Source organism: Musca domestica, unplaced genomic scaffold (assembly GCF_030504385.1).
Source record: "Musca domestica strain aabys unplaced genomic scaffold, Musca_domestica.polishedcontigs.V.1.1 8, whole genome shotgun sequence".
Classification (NCBI taxonomy): Eukaryota; Metazoa; Arthropoda; class Insecta; order Diptera; family Muscidae; genus Musca; species Musca domestica.
Window position 1 is genome coordinate 10,753,331 of NW_026712409.1, and position 17,890 is coordinate 10,771,220.

The following is a 17,890-nucleotide window of genomic DNA, read 5'->3' on the forward strand; positions in this document are numbered from 1 at the left end:
TCAAGGGGTGTCCGTCCGTCCGTTTGTCTGGGTGGCTATTGCGCAAGATAACTCTCGGAAGGGGTATCCGATTCGGTCCAAACTTAGTACTTCGTAATGTTATTATTCCTTTTGGTACCTCCCCCACAAAATGTCAAAATTTTCAAAAACAAAAAAAAAATATATTTTACTGCACAGAAGAAGAAAGGATAATCCCATTATTTGTATCATTGTTAGGTGTGGAAATGGACAATATCGGTCCACTCCATTAAATACCTTTTCCACAAATGGTCAAAACTATTTTTTTTTAACCCAATGTCTGGTGTGAGATGGAATGTATTCTGTTCTTCTGTTAAAATTATAATTTATAATATCTATGAAGTTCATAAAACGAGATTTGACACATCTAAATATTTCTATCACCTCAAGGTATTTTATAGAGAAGGTAGAGATCGCTCCCTCGTTCTTATACCTCCCAAACAAAGGGTCATAAATCGTTAAATTAACATCCGATTCCATTCGAATTTGGTATATCTCAATATTTCTATCAACGCCAGATCTGTTATAAAGATAATAGAGATCGGACCATTGCTTACGGTACCTTCCCCACATAGGGTTCAAGATTTTGTAAAACCAAACGCTCAAAGAATGCGAAATAAGCATCCAACTCTCTTCAAATTTCACACACACTAACATTTTTGCTAACACAAGATCTGTTGTGAAGATGATATATATCAGAGAACCCCTTCTGGTATCTCAGCGATTCTTTACAACTTGCTATATCTAAATATTTCTCTTAACCAGAAACCTAAGATAAATATGCATAGCCGAGTGATACTTTTTAACTAGATTTTTCTATACCCTCCACCATTCTATGGAGAGTATATTAGCTTTGTCATTCCGTTTGTAACTCCTCGAAATATTCATAATAGATATATATTCCGGATCAGCGTAAAATCGTAAGACGATCTAGCTATGTCCACCTCTCTGCTGTAATCATGCTATTTTTCGAACGAATTGGGATAGAAAGCTAAAATTTTACATACATACATAGTTTGCCAGTAGGCAGGATATGTCGTAAATGGGTCATGCAAGTCCACGTTTTCATATAGCCCCCATATGACGGTACCTCCCAATATTCGATATTTTAATATTTTTTTGCGACATTATTCACCGGAATCGTTTCAAATTTCGCATTTGAAGTTCGTAATGAGTACTAGAGCCTAGGAAAAACAATTTCGTAAGTAGGTATAACAGTTTTCATTTAAGTGGTAGCTTTCGGTTTGTTTTCTTTGAAATTTTTCAAGTTTCTTTCAAATGGTGGAGGGTATAAAACGTTCGACTTGGCCGAACTTAGCTGCTTTTTTACTTGCATTACATTTCAGTCATGCCTTTCATATAATTTCTACAAAATTTGGTATTTTGAATTCTTATTGTGCTAAGTCTGCTTGAAATTGTTGTCAAGGTGGAACCACGTTAAGGTACGGTCCTTGTGAAATTATACCCCTTTATTTAAATTTTCGCTAAGGATTTCTCCCTATTTTTCAAGGTTTTGGAATTTAGACCAAAATGAAGGGGTTTTTGTTGTAACAGACAAAACCAACTTGGTTATGGTTATGCTACTTCGTTCAGGTTGAACGAAAGCATAACTAGTGGAGAAAGATGTAAATGTTTATAAGTGCGGTTGTAAGATTTAGAAGACTTTCCAAAAGAATTTTAGTTTTACTTAATTCTTTGGTTCCTCTTCTATTGAGCTTACGATCTCGTCACTTGTGTAAAAAATGTTTTTTGTCATAGAAGTTATTTTTAAAATAACTTCTGGGGAGAATATCCCAGACAAAAAAACAAGGGAACTGATGAGGATTGGTGGCTCTTTCCGAAACCTAGGTATTCCCTGCCTTACCCCCTGGTAAACATTACCATCGTTCTCCACTAATAAACAAACGTTGTTTTTATAAAAACAACAATAAAGGTATAAAGCCTGACCATTTTGCAACAACTTTTTTAATAACGTTTCTGAAGTTTATTTAATTCGGTCAATATTTCAAAATTCAAAAATAAAATTCTTCAATATTTTTTTTAATTATAACACATAGTTGCAAAATCCAACAAGATACCATACAATTGAACAAAGAGAATTGTAATCATATAAAAAATGTTCCCTTTCTGGTTAATCTGGGACTGCGCAAAATCGTCTGCAATGAACGAAGAAAGGAATTCTCTTATAAAGCTACGCAAATTTTGTGCCAACGTTTTCCGTTTATGCTTGGCAGTCATGTATGCAAACAACAGCAGTGGCAGCTGTAGCAGCAACATGTTCACAATTTAGAATCCATCAAACCATCAGTGGAACATCACACTTAGCACGCTTTTGCGTTACGGCATTTCGAAATATTTGAATTTACGAGTTTTAAAGTATCTTCTAAAGACGTGATTTTCTTGTTTACAAATTGCAGATAACGAGGGTGGGAAGGAGGAAAACAAAAATACCCGATAATAAAACACGTCCATCACAGGAACATAAAAAAGCTATCAAAAAATTGTAACGCTCGTAAAAGTTTTTTTTTTTGTGTGAAGAACAACAGCAGAACAAATCCAATCGTTTACATGCAGGCATTCATGGTCTAACACCGTCCTGTGAGATATCAACGCCATCATCATCGACGGTTTCATTGGCAGTTGCATTGCCATCATCATCAGAAGAAGAATCCTTAGATTTGTCGAGTCTCACGCGCCATGTGTCTTTATATGGGTGTTGCCGAACATTTAGTTGACATATTGACTTTTTGTGTCTGTCGAATGATTGAAATGTCTATTTTTGTATTGATGATGACATGTGGCCTCACAACGACAACAGGCCTACAGGATGAAGAGGATGTTGTCACAGGCGATACCATAATCCACTCTGGATAATAATGCAGGCTGTCAGTCGTCGACTATCGATGCCGAGAAGGAGGAGCCTGTTCAAGGACTTTGGAGGATAACAAGTCAAGTGATTAACGGTAATCTGGTGTTAATGGAAAACTTTTTGCATTTCTACATGTCAATGTGATTTACACACACACACATAATTCTATGGTCTCTTACACATAAGCAATCAATTCAACGAAAAGAGAGAGAAAAAATTAAATAAAAAAGAAAAATCATGAAATTTTTGTGGAAAATCTGTTGTGTTATTCATTTTTTATTTCTGGGATTAAACCCCACGACTACTTTTTGTGGGGGCTTGTTTGGGGTTTTTGTTTTGCTGAGAGAGGTGCAGTTTCTCTGGTCTTCCTGGCAAAAGTTGAAGTTGAAAATATCACCGCAACAAGCCATAATTCAGCCAAATAAAAAATTAATTTTAGTTTTTTTTTTCTCAGCCACCATAAATGCCGCAGGTTGTTGGTTAGGCTATGAATTGCATTTTGGGTGAAGTGGTCATGGGCGTAGCAGGAGCAGGTTTCAACTACAATTTTATGAAACATGACCACCCATTAAAAAATTATTTAATGTGATGGTCCATTTTAGGTATTTGTGATTGGAAAGGGGGTTCAATGATGACTACCCCTCAATTGAATATTACATCTACGTCCATGTTTTGTATACTTTCCAAAGAAATGCACAACATTTTATATTAAATCTGTTTTTATGACAACACTATTGACCTTTAAATGGTATATAAACGGTGAATTATTTTATTCTCATTTTATCAGATTTTTTATAAAAACGACGAAATAAAACAACCTGGCATGGAAATAAAATAAAACCAGTAAAGAAAGTCTTAAAGTTGGGCGGGGCCGACTTTATGATACCCTACACCACTTTGCTAATTTAGTAGAGCTCCGCATAACAATAAAAGGTTTTTATGGGAGAATTCAATCATACACGCTATGATTATAATTATAATTTAAAGTTCAAAGGACTAAATTTAACGAAAAATTTGTATCTTTTAAATTCGGACTTGTATTGTGTTGGTGCACAATTAATATGAAATCGGATAAAGATATATATGGGAGCTATATCCAAATCGGAACCGATCTCGATTAAATTTGGCAAAGATATTTCTGAGCTGTATTTGATATATTTCCCCAAATATTGTTGTTACAGAGTGCATATTACGACAGCGGAGGACAAAAATAACAAATCGGATTAACAATATATATGGGAGCTATAGCTATATCTGAACCGATCTTCACCAAATTTTACATACTAGCTTTTAGACTCAATTCGGTCGTAAGTGCCAAATTCCATAACATTTGGACAAATATTAGATGTTTGGTGTACAATAAAAGGTAAATCGGACGAAGTTATATATGGGAGATATATCCAAATCAGAACCGATCTCGATAAAATTTAGCAAATGTATTTCTGAGCTGCATTTGATATTTTTCCCCAAATATTGTTGTTACAGAGTGCATATTACGGCAGCGGAGGCCAAAAATAACAAATAGGATGAATAATATATATGGGAGCAATAGCTATATCTGAACTGATTTCGATCAAATTTGGCATACATATTTTCAGGCTTAATTTGGTTGTATGTACAAAATTCCATACGATTCGGGCTGATATTACACGTTTGGTGCACAAAAAAGGCAAATCGGACGAAGATATATATGGGAGCTATATCTAAATTTTGACCGATTACCTTCAATTTCAATAGGGTTCGTCCTTGGTCCAAACAAATGATTTGTGCAAAATTTCATCTGGATCGGGTAATAAATACGAACTGTACTTTGTTCACAAAAATACATGGACAGACGGACTGAGGGGCGGACATGCATAAATCGACTCAAAATGTGATTCTATGCTGATCATCAAAAGGAACTATGAGTCTATCTCGTTTCATTTTGCCTGTTACAAACAAATGCACAAATAGATAATACCCTGACCACCTTGTGGTGTAGGGTATAAAGAAATCAAAAAGACTGAAAATCGATTTCGAAAGTTATAGCGACAATCATATTTAAAGGAAATATCCAGTAAGGAAAGCTCGAAAGTCGGGCTGGGCCGACTATATGATACCCTACAGCACTATGCATATTTAATGGAACTCTCGTAAAAGAAAGGTTTATTTTGCTATTTCTAAGCTCTATGACATATCTGGTACAAAATATCAGTGTGGTAGAGTGCATATTCCGAAAGTTGGAGATTTAAAAACCAAATCGGATGAAACGTATATGTATGGGAGCAAATTTGAAATTCTTCATTCTATGCTAAACTTGGTTGAATTTCGAAAATTCACTGCATTTGGGTTATTTGAAGCTATTTGGTGCACAATAAACCAGAAATCGAATAATGATATATATGGGAGCTATATCTAAATTTGGATCGATTTTCACCAATTTCAATAGGGTTCGTCCTTGAGCCAAACAAATGTTATTTAGAAAATTTCATCTTAATCGAATAATAAATGCGACCTGCATTTAATTTACAAAAATACGTGGACAGACAGACAGACGGACATGCAAAAATCGACTTAAAATATGATTCTACGCTGATCACCAAAAGGCACTATGGGTCTATCTCGTTCCCTTTTCCATGTTACAAACAAATGCACAAAAACATAATACCCTTACCACTATTTGTATGGGCAATGTTACAAGAAAATCGAACAATTATATCAAATTTCGAAGAGAATCACTGACTTTTTTCGAAAGTTATGGCAGATAAAAGTATTGAAAATTGTCACTCTTTGTTCGTGAGGTACCAAAAGAGGGTTCACATATATTTATCATCTTCACAAAAGATCTTGTGTTAGCAAAATTGTTTGTATGTGTTTCATTTGGAGAGAGTTGGATGCTTATTTCGCATTCTCTGAGCGTTTTATTTTTCAAAATCTTTAACCGTATGTGAGAGAGATACCAGAAGGATTGAACCGATCTCTACCATCTTTGTAACATATCTTGTATTGATGGAAATATTGAGATGCTCTAAGTATGAATGGAATCGGATGCTAATTTAGTGTTTTATGAGCTGCAAGGATTTTCAAAATGTTGACCCTTTGTGGGGGAGGTACCAGAAGGAGTGGACAGTGGAGTGGAGTAGAAATAATGGGATGTGGGATAATTGGATGTTTTTTTTCGGATTTTATGAATGATTTTATGTTATTCAAAATTTTGACCCTTTGTGGGGGAGTTACCAGAAGAAATATTCCTATCTCTACCATCTTTATAACAGATCTTGTATTGAAAGAAATATTGATATGCACCAAGTCTGAATTGAATCGAATGTTAATTTTAGGTTGTTCAAAATATTGACCCTTATGGGGGAGGTACCGGAGGGATATATTCCGATATATTCCATCTTCACATACGACCTTGGGTTAATAAAAATAATGTGATGTTTGTAATTTGAAAATAATCGGACTCTTAGATCACATTTTGTATGAATTATAATTATTCAAAATGTTGATACTTTGTGGGGGAGGTACTTGATGAAATGGAACGATATTGTCCATTTTTGCATAGAAGATCTGTAGATCTTCTCATATAAGATCTGTAGAGTCAGTCTTTTATCGTACGCACCAACCAGACAGACACTGTAGATCTTCTCATACAAGATCTGATGATCTTCTCATAGAAGATCTGATGATCTTCTCATAAAAGATCTCTAGATCTGAATATCTTCGTATAAAAGATTTGTAGATTTTCGTGTAGAAGATTTGTAGATCTTCGTTTAGAAGATTTGTAGATCTTCTACTAGAAGATCTGTAGATCTTCTCATAGAAAATCTGTAGTCCTTCTCATAGAAGATCTGTAGGTCTTCTCATAGAAGATCTGCTGGTCTTCTCATAGAAGATCTGTAGATCTTCTCATAGAAGATCTAAAGATCTTCTATGAGAAGATCTACAGATCTTTTAATAGAAGAAGATTTGTAGATCTTCTCATAGAAGAAGATTTGTAGATCTTCAAATAGAAGATCTGTAGATCTTCTCATAGATCTGTAGATCTTCTCATAGAAGATCTGTAGATCTTCTCATAGAAGAATATTTGTAGATCTTCTTATAGAAGATCTGTATATCTTCTCATAGAAGATCTGTTGATCTTCTCATAGAAGATCTGTAGTTTATGACCTTTTAGAAATTTATTGACCAACCTTAAATTTCAAGTTTCCAAAAACCCTTTGTTAGTAAATTTTAGTACGAATTTCCATAAACCTGGTCTTATCACACGCCTTTTTTACACGTTTGTTTTTTATTTTATTTTTTATTCAATTATTTTTTTTTTAACTGCATATAATCCCATCCAGTGCTACGTTTGTATGATTAGATTTAGTTGTGAATTATTTGATCAACTTCCAACTAGAATAACGGTTGCTTTGTTTGGAATAAATCGATTCAGATATAGCTATAGTATCCCTGTGAGTTTTTATTTTAAGCCTTCTTGAAGTTACAATATGCAGTCTGAGCAACTGCATTCTGAGGTCTAATACATCAGAAAAAAGGTCTCTTAAAAATTTTGTGGAATTCCATTCCGATTAAGATATAGGTTCCATATATTCAATTCTTGCGATTTTAACTTTCATCCGCTATAAAGCCAAATCGGCATGAAGGGTAGCATATAGGAAGTTCCATACGACTTTTGAATTTTCCCTACTGGTTATGAACGGCTTTTTCGGATCGAACCCCCCAGAACACATTTAAAGCCTATTATTGGCTGTCAAAAATGTTTGCACATTTTTTCTTTTAAACCTCATCCTAATCTCTGACCCCATAGGCTCATGTCGGGCTACTGTAACCACTTTTGGCCATTTAAAACAAAAAAAATAACTGTGGTTAGACACATGGAATTCTAATACCCCACACAACGTTCTTCCAGACAGGCAAAAAAACACAAAACGATTCACACGAACAGAAAAGATCACAAAGGACATAAACCCCGAACCGAAAACGCAAACTCTGAAGGAGAAAAAATCAAATCAAATAACTGAAGCGCTCACTAAAAAAATAAAACGTGAGAGCAATTTGGGAAAAATCAAAACGTTTTTATTGTTGGTGTTTTGTTAGCTGTTAGCTGTAGTTGTGGTTGTTTTTTTTTTTACTCCGGCGTTAAGCTAAATCCTGACAAATGTGTACATGTGGGGTCCCTGTGCCGCTGTAAGTTTTATTTGCGTCTGAGCCTTTGTGGTGAATGAAACAATTTTTTTGTTTTTTTTTTTTTCGTTAACCACAACAAACGGCAACAGCATCAACACATGATAAACAACAACAGTAAAACATTCCAGTGTAAATATTAAAAAAAGAAACGAAACGAAATCACAGCTAACAAAATAAGCTGTAGTAGTAGCAGTCTGTACAAACACAGGGACATAAACACGGACAAACTCACATACATATGCAAACTGAAATGTCCAGACAGGAAGGCATGCATCAGACAACAATTTTGTTTAGATGTTGTCTGCGTGTGGACGTTTTTTATCCTCTCTCGCCTATTTTGTGTACATAACCCGGTATTTGGTTGCTTGTTTTTTTCTTGCCATTTATTTAGACTTTGGAGTGGTTTTAGGTTTGCCAACATTTTTCATTTGCTGAATGGCCGGCCTATGTTCAGAGGAAATGAGAACAAAAACAAGGAGAATAGGATGAAAAAAAATTAAGGTAATTAAGTAAGTGATGGTGAGGGCGTTCATCCAAAACTCTGGAACGGAAGGTGTAGAGTACTCACTTTTTTTTTCGAATAAAGCGTTACAGTTTTATTCAGGATAGCTAACCCCCACAGCTTGGAATCTTCCATTAAAAAATAATTACATATCTGTATTCATAATCATTAACGCCCAGACGAAGCTGAAACCTTGAAATTGTTGGCTAGGGCCACTATTGGTCCGAATGGGTCAGATAAGGTTGAGTTTTTGGAAATCCATACTAGAAGGTTACGAAAAGTATTAAAAGGTACTAAATATGGTACAATTTGTATTTGAGGAAGCAGTAGGGCAAGAGCTCTTAAACTTGACATGAGGGTCACTAGTGGAGTTTATGATAGAGTGTCCAAAAAGTACTAAAATCGACTATGGTACCTTTTCCTACCACGTGAGCAGTTAGAGCTTAGCTCTTTATATTTGGAATGGGAATGAAGGTTGAGGAGTAGAGTCGATGTAGTAGAAGGTAGTTTTGGAAGTGTTTACTCATGTATATGAAAAGTACTAAACGATACTAAAATTAGTACAATTTGGATTTGGAAGAACGGATGGAAATGGAAATTTGAAATTAATATTAGTTGCGGAGTGTAGTATTGAGATAGAGAAGACGTTTTCTAAACTTGTACTTATTTGCACGAAAATTACTAAATGGTACTAAATTTGGTACAGTTTCGATTTGGGTAAACCGATAGAGTTCTGAAATTATTCTAATTGATTACTATTGCATTTTAGAATGTAGGTCGTCTAAGAAATTCGTACTTAACTGTACTACCAAAATCTCCTGATACCAATCCGTTGGACTATTGTATCTGGAGTATTTTGGAAAGCAAGGTTGGCACGAAAAATACCAAAGTTTCGATCACCTCAAGTAAGCGCTTCGCCGGAAATGGACCAAAATACCGCAGAGCAACATTCGGGCTGTGTGTGGCCGTTTGAAGGCCATAATTCGTGCCAAAGGTGACCAATTCGAACAAATCTTAACTTATTCTAAAATTGGATGCCATTTGTTGCATTTTTTGATTTCATTCAATGAAATTGAGAAAAATGTAAAAATTATGGCGTTTGACTTTGTTGCAGTTTTTTATCCCATCCCGTATGGTACTAAATTTGGTACAATTTGTATTTGGGCGAACTGATAAATATGGAAAGCCGAAATTTGGAATTGGGAATACTGTTGTTGGAGTGTAGTATTGGGTTATGCAGGAAGTTTTGGAATCCTGAAATTTCGAATTAGGATTATCATTGGTATGTAGGAAGCATTGAAAATTTGTACTAATGTGCACGAAATGGTACTTAATTTTGTGCAAATAGGATTTGAGCTGAAGTCCAGAAACTTGGAATTATTTTTGGAAATTAGTACCACAATTATACAAAAGTTAATAAATGGTACAACATTTGGTAGTGATTGTACGGATAGAGTTGGATATCCGAATTTTGGTGTTTGGTCTGTTTGCTTTGGTAATTCGTACTAAAATTTTGTACAAATTGGATTTAAACTGAAGTCGTAAAAGTGGAATTATTTTTGGAAATAAGTACTACAATACTACAAGAGGTAATAAATGGTACTAAATGTAGTACTGATTGTACGGATAGAGTTAGATATCCGAATTTTGGTGTTGATGTCAGAATTGGTGTGTTGTGTGAAGTGATATTGGAAATGAATTTTTACGTGAACGAATAGTACCGTTAAGTGGTACTAAATTTGATGTTATGTATCTCTATAAATATAATATAGTAAAAAACAAGTTAAATGAAATCAGTCGGCATTGCCGACAGCTGCATACCCTCAGCCAATATTAATTTAAATATACTTTGACTAGCGCTATGATTATTCAACTCTTGACCCTTAATAGGATTGGTTCCGAAAGAGTGGGCCAATATTTTCCATTTCGAATCTGACATAAGTCTGATAAAAATATTAAATCGCATAAGATTTGGATTTTAAATCGACAACTTGCTTCACGTTAAATGAGATATTTGATAATATTCCGAAAAAAATTCACGTTTTATGAACGTTAATTTTGATTCTTTGTGGCGGAGGTACTAGAAGGAGTGGTCCGTTCAATCCGATCTTCTTTTCAGACCTTGTGTTAGTAGAAATATTGAAATGTGCGAAATTTGAAGGTAATCGGACTCTTAGTTCAAATTTTATAAACGTTATAAATATTCAAAATGTTGTGAGGGAGGTACCAGATGGAGTGGCCTGATATCTACCATCTTCATACCAGATCTTAATTGGAAGTATTGGGTTGTATGAAATTTAAAAAGAATCGGATGCTCATTTAGCGTTATACGACTTTCATGGTTATTCAAAAGTTTGACCCTGGTTGTATAGGAGGTACCAGAAATACTGGACTGAGATATTCCATCTCCACAGCAGATCTTGGATTATTAAAAATATTGTGATGTGTGTACTTCGAAGACAATCGGACTCTCACTTCAAATTTTATAAGATTTATAACTATTCGAAATGTTTACCCTTTGTGGGGGAGGTACTTCATGTAGCTAACCGACATTGTCTTTTTTTGCACCTGACCTAGCACTGATGCAAATATTAGGAAAATATTGGAAAATCGGATTATCCTTTCTCTTTCTGTGCAGTAAAAAATAATTTTTAAAATATCTACTTTTTGTGGGGTGATGTACTAGAAGGAATGGACCGATATTGCCCCTCTCCGAACTAGATCGAAGTTTGACAATAATATTATGATGTACCAAGTTTGGACCTAATCGAATACTCCCTTCTAGAGTTATCATACACAACAGTTACCAGATAGCAGACGGACGGACATCGCTAAATCCACTCCAAATGTCCCGAAACGGATTTGGTGCAAAGAGACCCAGGGTCTAAAACCGTTATTTCGATAAGGCACGTTTTGGCCGTATCAAACGATATATACCCTCTGTAGCCATATGACTGAGGTTATAATGAGAGATTGACTGATTCATGAACGCCCAGGCGAAACGACTGAAGCATGTTGGTCGATGTTGGTGAGTCGGTATGAGATCAATTTTTGTTTTAGGATTAAGCATAAATTCACTTAAAATAAACCCATTAGTCCGCATAGCGGCTATTTGCTAGTAAACAATACGCGCTAAAAACCGCGAAATTTCAATAATTAAGGAGTTATGATCGCCAAAGTATGGAGGGTATATTAAGTTTGTCATTCCGTTTGTAACACCTCGATATATACATTTTAGACACCACAAAGTATATATATATTCTTGATCAGCATAAAATTTTATACCGCTTTAGCTTTGTCCGTCCGTCTGTGGAAATCATTCTACCTTCGAAACGAAGTAGGTTGATAAAATTATACTCAAATGTATATTATGTCTGCAGGATTTTCGGTAGTGAAAATGGGCCATGTAGGCCCACGTTTTCGTATAGCTCCCATATAATGGTACCTCCCTATAATCGGTATTTTGATAATTTTAGCTGAAAATTTTAATGGCTTATGACAATAGTTGCCTATGCAGGCCCACATCGTCGTATAGACCCTAATATAATGGCTACATTCGGTGTTTTTTAGCTTTTAACGGAAGATTTAACAGATTTAATTTTTTATTTTTTTTTTTTTGAATATTGCCAAACTCGTTCCAAATGGTGGAGGGTATTCGGCAGGGCCGAACTTACATATTTTTTACTTGTTCCTTTAAAAAAAAACCGAATGAAAATCATGCTAATAGCCAAAAAATGCCGAATACATCACAAAATATTTTGGTCCCTTTGTATTTTGTCAAGTTCCCATTTTACCTCCTTTTTCTAGACGACTGATATCCCGGCTTAACTTGTGTACTCTCCGGATTCCCATTTCCTCACCACTGTCCCTTACATGTGTGTCACACACACATTTCACTGAAATTGCTTTTAATTAGAAGTGAAATATGTTTGTGTTATGATATTCAATTTATCTTTGTCTCTTTGCTCGTCCATTTTCCGTATTAACACCCAGCAATTGTTTGTTTCACTTGGTTATCCATCACATGGCAAAATATTTTCACCGCCTTTTTGTGGTTTCTTTCGAGAAACGAGGTACATCAACGGCATATTTTCTATTCCACTTTTTTCTCTCTTTCAAAAAATTTCATATCCTGAATACGTTTTTGGGAGTTATATACATTGTATTTTTATACCCTCCACCATAGGATGGAGGGTATATTAAGTTTATTATTCTGTTTGTAACACCTCGAAATATACATTTTAGACTCCACGAAGTATATATTTTTTTGATCAGCATAAAATTCTAGGTCGATTTAGCTATGTCCGTCCGTCTATCTGTCTCTCCGTCTGTGAAAATCACTCTAGCTTCCGAACGAAATAAAGTAGGTTGATTTGGTATTGATAATGGGCCATGTAGGTCCACGTCTTCGTTTAGCCCCCATATAACGGTATCTCTCGATATGCGGTATTTTTATGATTTTAGCGACATTTTTTACAGGAATTGTTTCAAAATTAATATTTAAAGTTCGTAATAGATGCTACGGCGTAAGACAGAAAATGGGCCATGTAGGTCCACGTCTTCGTATAGCCCCCATATAACGGTATCCCTCCATATTCGGTATTTTGATGATTTTAGCGACATTATTAACCGGAATTGTTTCAAATTTGTTATTTGAAGTTTGTAATAGATGCTACATCATAAAACAGAAAATGGGTCATGTAGATCCACGTCTTCGTATAGCCCCCATATAACAGTACCCCCCGATATTCGGTATTTTGATGATTTTAGCGACATTATTTACCGGAACTATTTCAAATTTGGTATTTGAAGTTCGTAATGAATACTATAGCCTATGACAGAAAATTGTCTGTGCAGGTCCACGTCTTCGTATAGCCCCCATATAACGGTACCTCCCGATATTCGGTATTTTTATGATTTTAGCGACATTAATTAGCGGAACTATTTCAAATTTAGTATTTGAAGTTCGTAATTCATACTACAACCTGAAACAAAAATTGGGCCCTGTAGGTCCACGTTTTCGTATAGCCCCCATATAACGGTTCCCCCGATATTCGGTATTTTTATGATTTTAGCGACATTATTCACCGGAATTGTTTCAAATTTCGTATTTGAAGTTCGTAATGGATATTACAGCCTATGGCAGAGAATTGTCTGTGCAGATCCACGTCTTATAACCGCCATGGTACCTCCCTATATTCGTTATTTTGATGATTTTAGCTACATTATAAACAGATTTTTTTCTTTCAAGTTTCGTATTTGAATATTGTAATAGCTTGTGACAAAAGTTGCCTATGCAGGTCCAGTCGTCATATAGACTCTAATATAAGGCTACATTAGGTATTTTCAAAATAACAGAATTTTTAACTGATTTTATTTTTTTGAAAATTGTTAAATTTGTACCAAATGGTGGAGGGTATTCAAAGTTCGGCCCGGCCGAACTTACAGCTTTTTTACTTGTTTTATATAGGACTATAGTCCAAAGAGTAAATGAAATGGCTTAGTGGGAGGATATTGGGCATAGAATTTTAATACTTATAGCTAACATGATATTTATATGAAAAATGTTGTCCAATTACAAGAAGAAATGCAATAAAGTCCATGATTTAAAAGTATTCCGTGCAGTTGTTTCGAATCCACAATGCCAATAAATATCAATTAACATACCCAGACTCTGGTTAAAAGTTCACATATTTCTTTGAAAATTCCTCAAAAGAATAACCCTAAAATTTACCTTCTTGTCATTATTAATTATTGCTTGCAAAGCCACAAAACATATTTAATTTCACATAAAGTTCATATGATCTTATGCATGTGTGTGTGTGTGTGTTATAATCATAGCTTGTGATAATCACAGACCTGTGACCTCTTTTATACTTCATATTACAAACATTTGACAACAATTTCTATAAAATACCGCAATGTTCTAGATTTTTGTTGTGGTTAACACAGACGCACACTCATTCACAAATTCACATACAACCAACGTTACCAAGACAGGCCCTTTACAACAGCAGACTGACTGTTTATGAAATAGTGTTTATTAAATTTGAAATATCTCAAAAGGCCAAAAATAAAACAAAGACAGGAGATTCCAACTATTTGAAATTTGTTTATAAGAGGCTAGGCTAGGAATTTTGGCCAGAATTTTGATAAAAAATAAAATTTAGATCAAAAACAAGTTAAAAAGTATCGATCGGTTTTGCCGACAGATGTACAGGTTGAGGTAAAAAAAAGCTGCAACAAAGTCAAATGCCATAATTTTTACATTTTTTTTTTAATTTTATTGAATGAAAGCAAAAAATTTCCGAAGTAGCTTAAATTTTAGAATAAGTTCAGATTTGTTCGAATTGGTCACCTTTGGCACGAATTATGGCTTACAAACGGCTAATGAAACCGTCACATGCTGCCCGAATGTTTCTCTGCGGTATTTTGGCCTATTCCCGTCGAAGCGCTTGCTTGAGGTGATCGACACTTTGGTATTTTTTAGTGCCAATCTTGCTTTCCAAAATTCTCCATGCACAATAGTCGAACGAACTGGTATCCGGAGATTTTGATCGCCATTGTGCGCTGGAAATGAAGCGAGGAACCTCATTTTATAACCATTCTTGGTTGGCGCGTGCTGAATGCAATGGTTCTGAGTCATGTTGGAATGTCGAAAGTCTGCGGCCAAAATGTTCGGTGCCCAAGGCTTTAACACACCCTCTAAAATATTTTCGCGATAAGATTCGGCATTTATTCTGATGCCAGGGTCGATTAATACGAGCGGAGAGCGACCATCGGCTGTTATGGCGGCCCACACCATCACCATGGCCGGCGCTTGAGTTCTGGTGGCCAACCGGAGGTGCACATTTTCAGCTGACCTTTTTGGCAAGCAAACACGATCATTTTGTTTGTTTACAAACTGCTGGACAACGAATGTTTTCTCATCGGAGAAAACCAAATTCGGCAGTTCACCACTTTCGGCCAAGCGAAGCAACTCTTTAGCTCTTTTGAGTCTATTTTCTTTCTGTTGCGGTGTAAGTTCTTGCACTTTTTTAGAATTCCAATGGCTTTACCCGGAGCTCGTATTTCAATATTTGCCGAATGGAATATTGCGATATGTTCAGCTCACAATACATTTTTTCGGCAACTACGACGCGGGTTTCGATGTTGCTGTTTTCTTCCGTCAACTTCCTTGACGTCGGCCTATGCCAAAAACATTAATTCACATTTAAATACTGGAGTGCTCTAACGATAGCCACTTGTGGTTTTCCATCCAAATATAAAAAATCACACTATCACGCCTGAGTTCCATCACGAATGTCTTTTTCCTTCTGGTACCTCCCTCACAAAGGGTTAAAATTTTGAATATCCAAGAAGCTCATAAAACGCGAAATTAACATCTAATTGCGTTCAGACTTGACAATTCGCAATATTTCTATTAATACACGATCTGTTACAAAGATGGTAGAGATCGGACCATTCCTTGTGGAACCTCTCCCACAAAGAGTTAAAGTTTTGAATTATCAAATTGATTATAACATTTGAAAAATTAATCCGCTTATATCTCACAAATCCCATTATTTCTACAAACACAAAATCTGCTGTGTAGATGGGATATATCGGCGCACTCCTTATGGTACCTCCCCCATAAATGGTCAAAATTTTGAATATCCGTGAAGCTCATAAAACGTAAAATGTACAACCGATTTCATTTAGACTTGACAAATCTCAATATTTCTATTAACACAAGATCTTTTATAAAGATGTTGGAGACCGGACCATTTTTTCTGGTACCTCTTCAATATAGGATTGAAGATTTTCTCTCTTCAAATTTTACTCATGTTAAAATTTTTGCTTTTTGCCCTGCGATCTCCTTCTGGATATAAATGTTCGATTTTCTTGTAATGTTGCCCATACCAATATTGTTATCTGTATTAGATGAATTATGAAAATGGAATACTTCGGTCGACTTTACCTAGTACCTCACGCAATTTTTAAAATTTTCTAAAAATTATCACATATCTTATGTGAAGGAAGTAGCCGATATAATCTAAACCTGGCACGTCGCAATATTTATGTCATATTTATTTAGATCCGATAAGAAATGGACAATATTGGCCCATTCCTTCGGAACCTATTCCATAGAGGGTCAACAATTTCAATAATCATAATAGAAGTCAAAATATATTTAAATAATCGAACATTGGCTGTGGCTATACATCTGTCGGCAAAACCGACTGATACTTTTTATCTTTTTTTTTTCAATTTTTGTTTTATTGAAACTAAATCAAAATTGTTATTCTCGTCACGAAGAAACATGCTTGTATATTTAACTTTTGTCAGACCATGTAAAATAAATATTTGAGATTGTATGTTTTTCATTTATATGGAGTTACCTGTAACTATTTGTTTACCCACTCCGATTTACATTTTGTCGGAAAATATGTTTATCATTGCTGTCATAATGGACTAATGTTTCACTTAGCCCCAACAACAAAAACATAAAATTGTATTTGAGTTGTGTGAAAAAAAAGATAAAATTGTAGCTTAATTTTCAATGCACCAAAGTTATGCTTGTCGATGTCGCATAGAAGTGGTGTACTAAAATTTTGGTGGCAACGCAACAAAAAAGCCCAACACTGATAAGCCTAAGGGGATTTACGAACTATTGTTTACACAACATATTTGGACATGTTATTTAATAATATTTTACAACATTGTGGGATTAAATTGATATTTTCCCAAAAACTCCAGGAAAAACTCTGTGGATTATAAAAGTAGACCTAAAAATAAAAGACACGGCGTTTTGAAGGGAAAATTTCCCTTTCACCCAAATTTTTTTTAATTTTCAGATTCAGATCAGATCAGATCACCCAAATTATTTGTAATTTTCAGGCTATTTTTCCTCTTTAAATTACTGCAATCCAAATGATGCTAAAATAGGCTATTTTCCTCTTTCAGAATCTACGATTCAAATGATGCCTGCAATCAAAACAATGGTAAAAAGCCCGAAATGTCAAAAATTTAGGAGTTATGAGCATTTTAAAATAAACTATTTTTCCTCTTAAAATATCATATTTTAGGAGTTATGAGCATTTTAAAATAGGCTATTTTTATACCCTACACCACAAGGTGGTTAGGGTATTAAGTCTTTGTGCATTTGTTTGCAACGGGCAAAAGGAAACGATATAGACCCATAGTTCCTTTTGATGATCTGCATAGAATCACATTCTGAGTCGATTTATGCATGTCCGTCCGTCTGTCTGTCTGTCCGTCTGTCCATGTATTTTTGTAAACAAAGTACAATTCGCATTTATTGCCCCAACCAGGTGAAATTTTGCACA

General features: G+C 35.0%; 1 protein-coding gene across 1 annotated transcript; it reads left to right on the top strand.

Annotated features, from left to right (window-relative positions):
* Positions 1-2,070: 2,070 nt before the first annotated feature.
* Positions 2,071-3,093, top strand: LOC101894475 (uncharacterized). The gene has a single exon (XM_005177418.4). The coding sequence runs from the start codon at positions 2,716-2,718 to the stop codon at positions 2,890-2,892; it is 177 nt and encodes a 58-aa protein (XP_005177475.1). The 5' UTR covers positions 2,071-2,715; the 3' UTR covers positions 2,893-3,093.
* The last annotated feature ends 14,797 nt before the right edge of the window (positions 3,094-17,890 follow it).